Raw genomic sequence first — 13362 nt, forward strand, 5'->3', positions numbered from 1 at the left:
GGATATTTGGAATTGGAAAATTGTAACATCTTCTCTGCTTGTTTTTTTAGATTCGTCAAAGCCAATTTTCTTTTCTTCCTTACATCGTTTATTCTAATATCTATATTGGAATCCAGATTTTCATTATTTTCTAAATTAACTACAATAGCCGTTTCTACCGCATGTGTTAAAAATTCTGGAACTTGACTAGATTCACGAGATGAATTTTGAACATGAGATGAACTTGATTCGGGCAACATTATTGAAGAGTCCACATTTATATTATTATTTTGTATTATATGCGGTTCTGTAGATAGCCCAGCCTCTTGATTTTTGAACAGGACCTCTAAGTCTTCCTCCGAATTAACATCAGTCAGAACTTCTTGGGGTAGAGAGCTTTTTAAACCAACTTTCAACTTTGTGCCGAACATGGCTTCATATGGACTACAACCTATACCAGTGTGATGAGCTCTATTTTTCATTAGTTGAACAAAACGTAAGCCTTCAGACCATTTGTTTGTATTGTTGTCTTCTAACCACGAACTAAGCATATTCTCTACGTCTTGATTGGCCCTTTCTATAGATCCTTACTCTGAGAATGCCTGGGTTTGCCATGTACCATTTTTAACTCGGGCCACATGCTACACAGCTCTTTGATAATATGGTTAGCGAATTCTCTGCCATTATCACTATGAAGCACACTCGGCGCCCCAAATACAGTGGAACCCCGATAAGTCGGCCTCCGATAACCCGGAAGTCCGGCTAACCCGGACCGATTTTCATTGGATCAAACAAACATTTTTTCACTTTGACTGAGTTTTTTACCAAGAAATAAACAATACTGTATACAACTGTACGTAATTTAGAAGTACTGTGCACTGAGCATACCTATGTATTTCATGTTTTTGCAATTGTTGTGTATATTTGTTTTATTTATATGTATTTTATTAATTTTTACCATATTCTCCGGCTAACCCGGTTTTTCGATAACCCGGATCGGCCGCGATCCCGATTAATCCGACTTATCGAGGTTCCACTGTATTGTGAAAATATCCAAAAGTACATGCGATACTTCTTCTGCTCTTTTACTTGTAAGAGGTCGAAGTTGGACAAATTTGGTAAGATGGTCTTGATAAACAAGCACAAATTTATAACAGCCATCGGCTTGTGACTGCATATCGATTAAATCGACTTGGCATCTTGAATTCATTTCCTTGCTCAATATTGGTTTCACCACCAAGCCTTTCTTTGGAACATTATGTTTTTTCTGACAGGTCATGCATAAATTTAAATAGATAACAATCATCTCCCTTGTAATATTTTTAAATTTAGAATGTACTTCCTTCTCCATTCGGTTTCTGCCACCATGCCCGATAGTAATATGAAGATCGCGCAATGTATCAAATATTTCTTCTGTATGGACGTAGTATTTAATTACGTTATCTTCTTTCACAGGAACAATCAATTTTTCTACTTCTCTAATCGTCATAACGTCGAATCTTCGTAAGCGCTGATAATCACTCGGCGTTTTATTTGTCTGTTTACTTTTAGAGTTTTTTACCTTCTGTATCATTTCCATGTAGGCTGTTTTTGTGAAAATTTGTGAATTTTGACTTTTTACTGAAACTAATTCAGTTAACCGATTGTTAAATCGATTTTTCATATCACTTAATGGTTCTTCTTTTTCCATAGTTCACTATGCAATACTTTATAAACAAAGAATTAACAAAGAAATGTCACAAACAAACCACTTGTCGTATATACCATTACTAGCATTCAACTGCAATATGAGTTATAAATAATGGCCGACGTGCTTCGGTGACTGTAACCTTGGATACAGCGCGTTGATTCGCTGCTGAAGATCGCATGATTTACTAAGAACGCCGATTTATCACATTGCCCGGTCATAGTATAGCATTTTTCATAATGACCAGACAATATGATAAATTGTAAAAAGTTATCAAATTGCCCGCTGAAGTTAGTCATTATTAATAATGACCGGGCATTATACATAATGGCTAACATAATCACTTTGTCCATAACATATATAATATATTTTATGTCTGTGGATTTGTCTTCCTCCTAAGAAGTATTATTGAAAATGTTTATTTTCAATTAATGTATCTGTCACCGTGATTGTAAATATGTCCGAGAAATGGTCGACTGAATACAAAAACGGTGGTAGCTGATCGGTAGAGCATTCGCCTAGGGATCGAGAGGTCCCCTGTGCAAATCCGGACAAAGTCATATTCTTTTTTTTTTAATTTTTGGTATTCTTTCTAAAATTAGTTTAATATTTAAATACAATAAAAAAAGAATGTGTGTGTACTTTGTACGCACGTAAGAAGATATTCTTCTATTATATAATAGGTAATTTAAACGAAGTAAATATACTTAAAAGGTTATTTGTACTTATTTTATTTAAAAATCAAACTAACTTTCTTATCTACCACTTTCAAAAAAGAAAAATATCTTCAAAAATTATATAATAATATACTTACAATCATAAAATGTATAAAAAAAATTAAAAAAATAATAACTTGCTTGGAGCTTGAACCCACTTCACGTGGGTTCAAGCAAATACAACAAAATATAGAGTAAGAAAACGATATATGAGATGAAGATTTGTAGAAAGTTTGTTCGTAATCAGATTATGTAAATTAAAGCATTGCCTACTAATAGGTAACTACATTATTTTGTTTACATTTTCCAAATAGATAGGTATTGAAACTATTAGGTATTTCCAACTGAAACATTTAGAATTACGTACCTGCTGCTTTTCAAAACTATTTAAAAAGTCACTATAATTATAAATTTGATTTTATTTCTGTCCACACATCAATAAAAACTAATATTATACAATATTGTTGTTTACCGATAACCTCCATATTGAACAATTATTGACAGATCATTTCAAAATTTCAACACCCAATCAGAGCCCGTATAACGACTAATACCATACTGTCGGTGTGCGCATGAGCGCGGATCAATCAAATTTTACCCTCAATCGATTCGCCGCTAAAGAAGAACATCTTCAAAAACTGTTTAAAGTAGATAGGTATATTGATTTCGTTGAAATCATAATAGAAGTTAGATTATATTATAATAGAAGTATAAGTACACACACATTCTTTTTTGATTTATTTTAAACCTATTCTTATACAACGGACTTTCGGCTTTAACGGTCCCCCCAATTAGTCCGTTATATCGAGGTTTTACTTATTTATCTTTTTATATTATTACTAGTAATTTTACCCATCGCCTTACTAGGCGAGCGGAAGATACCCCTAAAATGACCAGGTACTGACCACGGAGAGGTGAATGGCTAATTTAATTCATACTTTATATTTTTGAAGGTGCTGAAAACGAAAATAAGGTTTATATTGAATTTTATGTGGTGGAGCATTGTCAAAATCGCAATTTTAACCTAAAAATAAAAAAAAGAAATCACGTTTTTTGCGTTTACCTCGCTACAACTATGTTTAATTTTAATATTTTTTTCTGAAATTTTTACCGTATATAGCTCTAACATTTCTGAAGACAACGGTACCTGCTTCAAGCTTTAGTTCTTATTCTGATAAGCGAGGCCGCAGACTGCAGACTTTTTAGTCGGCCGATAGTATAGTTAGGTTCTTTAATCAGTACAGAGAGGTATGCAGGTGCGCACATTACACCGATTCAGTCTCGGCCGACAACTAACGCTAGGAGATAGGAACAGCCCAACCCAACTAAACTATCGGCCGACTAAAAAGTCTGTAGTCTGCGGCCTCGCTAAAGGTTATGAATTTTTCAAAGGAAAAGGTGCGGATTTGTGCATTGGGAAGTTTAATCGCAAAAGTTGAGTGAGGAAATTTAAAATTTAGCCTTTTAATCACATTTATGTTAAACGAGAGAGTACAAAGAAGTTTTCTGGAAAAATTTAGATCAAAATGTTTTATAGAAAAAAAAGTGCAACTTTTATTATCGACATTAGAAATCCCCAATATAACGGTTATTTTTCGAGATACTGACCATGGGTGGTGAATGGCTAATTGTGGTCTTAGATTATGTTTTTGACGGTGCTGAAAACGAAAATGAAATTTATTTTAAATTTTAGGTGGGGGAATATTGTCAAAATCGCAATTTTACCATAAAAATAAAAAATAAGTGAAATCACGTTTTTTGCGTTTAACTCACTACAAGTCTGGTCGATTTTAATATTTTTGTCTAAGGTTTGTACACTATATTATGTTGCTCACTTTTTTGAAGACAATGGTTTCTGCTTTAAGCTTTTAGTCTTATTCTAGTAAAAGTTATGAAGTTTTTAAAGTGCAAGGTGCAGATTCGTGAATTGCAAAGTTTAATCGCAAAAGTTAAGAAGCAGAATTTAAAATTTATCTTATTAATAACGTTTATGTTAAAACAGAGAGTACAAAGAAGTTTTCTGGAAAGTTTTAGTTACAATTGTGTAATAGAAAAAAAAATGGCGCAACTTTTAATATAGACGTTATACATCCCCAAAATAACGCTTATTTTTCTAGATACTGACCATAGGAGGTGAATGGCAAATTTTGGTCTTATTTTATGTTTTCGATGGTGCTGACAATGAAAAACAGGTTTATTTTGAATTTTATGTGACGGAACGTTGTCAAAATCGCAATTTGAACCTAAAAATGAAAAAAAAAGCGAAGTCACGAATTTTTACGTTTAACTCGCTACAACTCTGTTCCATTTTAATCTTTTTTTCTAAAATTTCTACGGCATATATTTTTTACCTTTGTGAAGACTATGAAAGTAACTAGTCTTTCAGTCTTTTTTTTTTATAAAAGTTATGAATTTAAAAAAATAAAAGGTGCAGATTCGTGAATTGCAGAGTTAAATCACAAAAATTAAGTGACAAAATTTAAAATTTATTTATTTGGTTACGTTTACCATAGAGTTCAAAGAAGTTTTATGGGAGTTTTAGGTCTAGATGTGTTATTGAAAAAATATGGTGCAACTTTTAATTTTAAGAAAAACGTGGTTTAACTTTTTTATTTTTAGGGCAAAATTGCGATTTTGACAATTTTCTTCCACCTAAAATTCAAAATAAACTTGATTTTCGTTTTCAGAACCATCAAAAACATAAAGTAAGACCAAAATTAGCCATTCATCACCAATGATCAGTGTTTCGAAAAATTAGCGTTATTTTGGGGATTTATAACGTAGATGTTAAACGTTGCACCATTTGTTTTCTATAAAACATTTTGATCCAAAACTTTCCAGAAAACTTCTTTGTACTCATGTTTTATTTTTGAATTTGATTTAAAATCTATATTTCAAATTTTGTCAGTCAAATTTTGCGATTAAACTTTGCAATTCACGAATCTGCACCTTGTACTTTAAAAGATTCATAACTTTTGCTAGAATAAGACTAAAAGCTTAATGTAGAAAACATTGTCTTCAAAAAAGTGAGCTATATAATATAGTGTACAAACTTTAGAAAAAAATATTAAAACGGACCAGAGTTGTAGCGAGCAAAACGCAAAAAAACGTGATTTATTTTTTTTTTATTTTTAGGGTACAATTCCAATTTTGACAATATTCCCCAACCTAAAATTTAAAATAAACTTCATTTTCGTTTTCATCACAGTCAAAAACATAATCTAAGAACAAAATTAGCCATTCCCCACCCATGGTCAGTATCTCGAAAAATAAGCGTTGTATTGGGGATTTCTAATTTCGACATTAAAAGTCGCACTATTTTTTTTTTATAAAACATTTTGATCTAAATTTTTCTAGAAATCTTCTTTGTACTCTCTCGTTTAACATAAATGTGATTAAAAGGCTAAATTTTAAATTTCCTCACTCAACTTTTGCGATTAAACTTCCCAATGCACAAATCCGCACCTTTTCCTTTCAAAAATGCATAACCTTTATCAGGATAAGAATAAAAGCTTGAAGCAGATACCGTTGTCTTCAGAAATGTTAGAGCTATATACTGTAAAAACTTCAGAAAAAAATATTAAAATCGAACATAGTTGCAGCGAGGTAAACGCAAAAAAACGCGATTTCATTTTTTTGTTTAGGATAAAATTGCGATTTTGACAATGTTCCCCACAAAAAATTCAAAATAAACTTCATTTTCGTTTTCAGCACCCTCGAAAATATAAAGTATGAATAAAATTAGCCATTCACCCCTCCGTGGTCAGTATCTCGAAAACTAAGCGCTTTTTTGAGGGTGTCCCCTTCGTGTATAAGACGGGGATCCAATAAATTGCCATCTACAGTCACTTCACCCAATTTTTTCAAAATATTTAGAATCAACAAACTTTCAAAAGAATTATTATTAAAAGATCAGAATCGAACAAGCCAGAAGCATCAAGAGGCTTCTCTGATGTCGAGACTTAAACCTTGAGTTAAAAATACGACTGCTGAAGTGCTATGTACTATCCTTATTATATTACGTGATGGAAGCGTGGACACTGAAGAAAATTGACATGAGCAGACTGTAGGCATTCGAGATGTGGATGTACCGAACAGTGCTGAAGATCTCGTGTGTAGATAGAATAACCAACATGAGGTGATGAGACGTATGCATATGGAAAGAGAAATACTAACATTAAGAGAAGAAAACTGAGATATATGGGACATATGATGAGAGGAGATAAATATCAAATACTTTATGTCATTATGCAAGGAAAAATCCAGGGAAAAAGATCCATAGGAAGGATATGTAACTCATGGCTGAAGAACCTTAAGGAATGGATTTGGATCTAATAACAACGAATTAATTACGGCTGCGGTCTCAAAAGTAAAAATCGCTCTGATGATTGCTAACCTTCGAAGCGGAGACGGCACCTAGAGAAGAAACCACAATCTCCAGGACACGAAGCCGAAAGACACTTGAAATATCGAAAAATTACTATCATTTTTTATATTCTCAAAACAGCTGATTTGTCATAAATATTAGATCATCTTTATCCTGGGCAATCATCACCTGATCGTCAGCAAAATGTGGTGTGAGTAGTGTTGAGTCGTCATTTAACTGTATCCCTATGAGAGAACATGATTTCTGCCATTTATTCAAGACATCATTTATACAGGGTGAGCCACGCTCAACGGGACGGAGCCTACCGGAGAAACGGCTAAAGATATTAAAAATTCCTTCCGTGGGAATACGTAAGTCAGTACTGGCTACAAATTAAAATTTGTGAAATATGTACAGGGTGTCCCAATTTGGCGTAATGATATAAAGTTATATATTTTTAAATGAACAACTTATATTTCACTTTAATTTTGAATTCTACTGAACAAAATAATGTTACTTTATTTAACATTCCCTATACCTATTTTTGAGAGGTTTCGATTTATTTGGGTTTTTCTGAAAATGTACTATTCGCGAAATTAATTAATTACACATTATCGCATGAATTTTAATTAACGTCTTTTTGTCAGTTATATGTCAACTATCCATGCTTTACATCAGAATAATTACCATTTGAAACTAATCTACAGAGTGTTCGCAATCTGAAGTGTCAGTGCTGTGCAATATTTTGTATAATTACTTTCTTAACTTAAATGGGACACCCTGTATTTTACTTTAATTTTGAATTCTAATCAAAAAAATAATATTACTTTATTAAACCATCCCTATACCTATCTTTGATAATTTTCGATTTATTTGCGTTTTTTTGAAAGTGCACTATTCTTGAAATTAATTAATTACACTTTATTTTACACTTTATTACATAAAGTTCTACTCTAACTTCAACAAAACACCCTGTATTTGAATGATGTAACAATTATTATAATCAAACTATTATAAAATTTTATATTATTATCTAGTATCTTCAGATCACTTTGCATTATGTTACCTGGAACATTAAATTATGTCGTTAATTACATAGCTCATTTTACATTATAAAGAATGCCATGAAAAAACAAAAGGTACCTAGCTGTCAAACTATTAACTGTATTGCTTTCAATTAATAGAAATGGCAGATTATTCAATTAAAGACCGAGTAAATATGATTTTAATACTGGGTGAATATGACCAAAACAGCATCAAGAGTTTATGCTGAGAGATTTCCCTTAAAACGTCATCCTCGTAAAGAAGTATTTGAAAGAGTCTTAACAAGGTTTCGTGAAACTGGCAGTGTTGTTTATACTAAACGAAAATTGATAAATCTCATAACTAAAGATGAAAATACCGAATTAGAAGTTATTCAATCAGTTATTGAAAATCTAAATACAAGTACAAGGACGATGGCCAGGGAGATTGAAGTAAGCCAAACTAGTATACGCAGAATTCTTAAAAAATATAAATATCACCCATACCATATTCAAATGCATCAGCGTTTGTATGGAACTGATTTTGAACGTAGGTTAGAGTTTTGTTTATGGTTTCTAGACAAAACGGGAGCAGATAACATTTTGTTGATAAAATTTTGTTCACTGATGAGTCTACTTTCCATAATAATGGACTCTTGATTCAACATAGCTTTCACTATTATAATACGGAAAATCAACATGAATATAGATGTATTGATCGACAAAACCGATGGTCCCTTAATATATCGTCGGCTTACTGCCAAAACCAACTAACTCCACTTTTGAAAGTTTTGAGGAATCGACGTTTAAACTTTAATTTGAAATGAAAAAATGTTTGAATTTAAAAATGATTTAGTGACTGAAAAATATTAAAGTAAATAACATTCTAAACGAAACATTTTGTTAAAATGTTATTAAAATGAAGTAAAAGTTAAAAAAAAGTACAAAAAACATTTTTTTTTTCGGCACTTGTCGGGTTTTGGCTGTACAAAATTAGTCAACTTCCAGGTAACATTGAACATCACTGTCCTCCATATCAGGCACTTGTCTTGTTTTGGCAGAACTAGAATAAAGTCTCTTCGTAGAAATCTTAAAAACTTTTGTCCATTTAAATGGCCATTAAAAAAATACGGTCGTATCACATGTTCTCCTATTATTTCACCATATATCGTCGGCTTACTGCCAAAACCAACTAACTCCACTTTTTGTCGATTCTGAGTTAAGTACGCCTTTGTACTTAATAATTATCAAAAAATGTACTGATGAAACCAGACACTTCAAAACAGATTTTAAATGTGGGAAACACAAGGGTCTCAAAACAACTAACTCCAATGATGACACTTTTATTCAGCCAATAACAGAGATGTGCAGTTGTCTGCACATCTCTGTTTAAATAAAATAGTATTTGATCATTAAATGATAAAATACTATTTTATTTAAACAGAGATGTGCATAGTGGATAGGTAGGGATAGAGAGTGGATAGGTAGGGGTGGTGATATATTAAAAGTTTGGTTTGCAACAGTTACTCCAGAAATGTTAAGAAAAGTAAAACAAAATTTTGAACAAAGAGTGAGGTTATGTATTGAAAAAAATGGACACCATTTTTAACATTTAATGTAAATTAATTTTTTCCAGTGTGTTTTGTTTAACTTTATGTAATAAAGTGTAATTAATTAATTTCAAGAATAGTGGAATGTCAAAAAAAAAGCAAATAAATCGAAAATTATCAAATATAGGTATAGGGATTGTTTAATAAAGTAATATTATTTTTTTTATTAGAATTCAAAATTAAAGTAAAATACAGGGTGTCCCATTTAAGTTAAGAAAGTAATTATACAAAATATTGTACAGCATTGACACTTCAGATTGCGAACACTCTGTAGATTAGTTTCAAATGGTAATTATTCTGATGTAAAGCATGGACAGTTGACATATAACTGACAAAAAGACGTTAATTAAAATTCATGCGATAATGTTTAATTAATTAATTTCGCGAATAGTACATTTTCAGAAAAACCCAAATAAATCGAAACCTGTCAAAAGTAGGTATAGGGAATGTTAAATAAAGTAACATTATTTTGTTCAGTAGAATTCAAAATTAAAGTGAAACACAGGTTGGTCCATTTAAAAATATATAACTTTATATCATTACGCCAAATTGGGACACCCTGTATATATTTCAAAAATTTTAATTTGTAGCTGGTACAGACCTACGTATTCCTACGGAAGGAATTTTTAATTTCTTTAGCCGTTTTCCCGGTAGGCTCCGTCCCGTTGAGCGTGGCTCACCCTGTATAGTTTTTAAACAGAGGAGGTGATAAGCTGCATCCCTGTCGTAGTCCCTTATTCACCATGAAGCTATCGGATAATCTGTTGTTGACTTTTATGTTTGCTTGAATGCTGTTATAAAACTTTTGCACTACTTTTAATAAAGTTATATTAATAGAGGATTTTTCCAGGACTTACAATAATTTACACAGTGGTACTGTATGATATGCCTTAGTTAGATCGACAAATAGTAGATGTATTTCTCTGTCTCTGCCTACTTTTTTTTCGTTGAGTTGGTTGAGCGTGAAGATATGGTCGATGCAGGATCTTCCTGCTGGGAATCCTGCTTGTTCGATTTCTTAAGGTGCATATTCATTTTCTATTAGAGCTTTTAAAGATTTTCCATATAATCTGCTAAATGTGCTGGTTACAATAATAGAGCAATAGTTCTTGCAGTCCTCCATACCCTTTTTGTGTCTTGGGGTTATCCATCCTGTTTTCCAATTTTCTGGTATGTTTTCTCCATTTGTGTAATCGTTGAAAATTAAGGATATTAATATAATCAATTTTGCAGTTCCATTTTTATAAGTTCCGCTGGGATTCCTTCTGGACCACATGCTTTTTTATTTGTTAGTGATTTTATCATTCTCTTAACGAATTCGTCATTTAATTCTACCTCTTGCCCATTTAAATTGTAATGCTTTGGTGATGTATTTATGTATTTCTGCCTATTTTCTTGAAGATGTTCTTTGTAGTGAGTTTTCCATTTCTTTGAATCAATAATTTGAAGGTTTGTATTATTTCTGTTATCATTTCTTAGATTTCCAATGAACCTGTGAGTTTCTGAGGATCTGCTTCCATCTAGGTGTCATTCCACTTAATTACTGCTTTGTTCTCAGGTATCATTCTGATTTTTTGATAACATTTTTTTATATTTGGTTAATTCTTCGCGGTGTTGGGTTTTATCATATGTGTTTTGCGATTTCAACCATTTATGATACTTCTGTTGTTTTTATTTGTTTCTGTTGTTCAAGTTCTTCGCTCCAGATTATGTTATTATTTTTCCTAGTATTTGATATCTGCTCCATACTTAATTCTTTACTGGGTGTTTCCTTAATCGCAAATATTATTTTGTCGTATAATGTATTGGTGCTACATGTCAGGTCAATTTGATCAAGTTTTTGATCAAATGACCGCTATTTTTTAACTCAAATATCTGGGAAAGTCTGTAAAAAGGTGTAAAAAGGCATTTAACCCTTTAACCGCTAGTTCAGGTTTACTGATGGCTATAAATATAACCGCTTTTACGTGCAAATGAACAGTAATTGATAGTCTACCGTCGACAATCGGCAACACTGGTGTCATAACATGATTGAATTTCCTAACCTAACATCGATGTATTTTGACACGTGCATGGCATTTTTATTACTGATGGGACCTTAAAATCCCAGTCAAAACTACTGTTGGGACCAAAAGTTCCACCTACTTATAATGGACAAATGAGAATTTTACGATTAATTATATATATCGCACCCTCAGTGTAAGACTGCATGCAGTAAGTCAAAATAAGTAAGTTTCGAGATAAAGACGATTTTGTTTATTTTCGTACTAATATCGGTGAAATAAGACACAAGTTTTAAGAAAAATTAACATTTTATCATGATTTTGCATGCTTTTCAGCCTATATTACATTAACGAAAAATAGAAATTAAAATAAAATAATATTAATGCAAAAAAATTAGGAATTTCAAAGTTACAACACTTTTGCACGGAAAAAATTGTTAATCACTACACATTTAGTATTAGAATTTCAAAGTTACAACAGTTTTGCACGGAAAAAATTGTAAAAAGTGTAGAGACATTTACTTTTACAGTAAAACCTGTGTTACCGGCCACCTGCCAACATCGGCCACCTGTACTAACGGCCAGTTTAAAAAATTCCCCAAACCAATTATGTACATCTAGACCACAAAAACTGGCAATACCGGCCACCTTTCTATATCGGCCAATAGTTCTTTCACTTTTCAAAAAAAAAAAAGTTCTTTCAAAAAAACCAACTTTTCCAATAGTTGAGTAAAAAATGTAAAAATATAAAAAAAAATATCTGTAATCCCATCAGGAAAAAACGACCTAGATTAGTCACTAGAGGCCAGGTCATATGTATAAATAATAAATAAATAAATATAAAAAAAAAAAAAAGTTCTTTCACTTTTAGTGGCCGTTGCTGACAGGTTTTACCGTAGTTGTTGTCCTCTTCTCGTACATCATCTTGTGCCAAAATATTTTTATAAAAACTATGGTGAGCTTCTGGTATCATACCCGAATGGCATAAGTATACCAAATCTTTCTTTTTGGAGATTTGAATTTTTGGCTATTCTTTGTCAAGTTTTCTGAGAATAGATATTTTTGACCTCTCAGTATTGTCAATACACAAGTTTTAAGATAACTGTTTTTCTTTCATGAGAAAAAATACTTTTTGGTCGTAAATAATTAGTCTTAATTTATGTGGTTTTAATCCAATCTAACAAATAAATGGTCAAACGACATCGCACACATCTTATGGAAAATAAATATAATATCACACAAAGGACATAAAATTTACATGAATAGATTGGTCTCATAAATCTTTGTTTATTGTCTCAGCCGTTAATGGATTACGTAGACGCGCTGTATATTAAAAGTAAACACCACAGAGATATAGATATTAAAATAAGAAATATCTTACGTCTTTCATTGTTTGTTATCGAATCCGTTGCAATGTTCCGTGCAAAACTGTTGTAACTCTGTTACATTAGAGTTACAACAATTTTGCACGGAACGTATGTTCAAAAACGCAAAATAGTTAAACTGTTGTTGTTGTAATATTTAGCCCATTAAGCATTTGAAAGTTACTAAAGTTTTACACGGGATAGATATGCATGTTTACAATCGAATTCCATGATTACTTCATTTTCATAAAATTTTGAGTTACATACTGCAGTCTTGCACTGAGGGTGTGATATAATGTGTCTAAATTAATCATTTTGATTATAAAACTGAATAGTTTCAGTCTCTTACATGTAAAAATAAATTCAGTGGCGAAAGGGTTAAGAGATAATTTGCCTACGAGGCATTAAAGTATATTTATTATTGTATTTTTTGTACACTAAACCCTTCTAATTTTTTTAGGATGATACCTACACAGAAAGCTATATTAGTACCATTGGCGTAGATTTTGTAAGTATATCAAATCTTTAATAATATTTTATTTTACAAAAATATATTTTTTTTGTACACGCCTACACTACTCCATTTGAGCACGTCCCATGCATATTCAAATGGGC

General features: G+C 31.8%; 1 protein-coding gene across 1 annotated transcript in view; it reads left to right on the top strand.

Moving 5' to 3' along the window:
- LOC126890436 (ras-related protein Rab-1A) overlaps positions 1 to 13362 on the top strand; it is an 83567-nt gene that overhangs the window by 32941 nt on the left and 37264 nt on the right. Inside the window, exon 3 of the mRNA XM_050659368.1 lies at positions 13208 to 13255. Within this exon, the coding sequence (XP_050515325.1) occupies positions 13208 to 13255 (48 nt within the window). The remainder of the gene's footprint in view (positions 1 to 13207; positions 13256 to 13362) is intronic.

The sequence above is a fragment of the Diabrotica virgifera genome, chromosome 8, assembly GCF_917563875.1.
Source record: "Diabrotica virgifera virgifera chromosome 8, PGI_DIABVI_V3a".
Lineage (NCBI taxonomy): Eukaryota > Metazoa > Arthropoda > Insecta > Coleoptera > Chrysomelidae > Diabrotica > Diabrotica virgifera.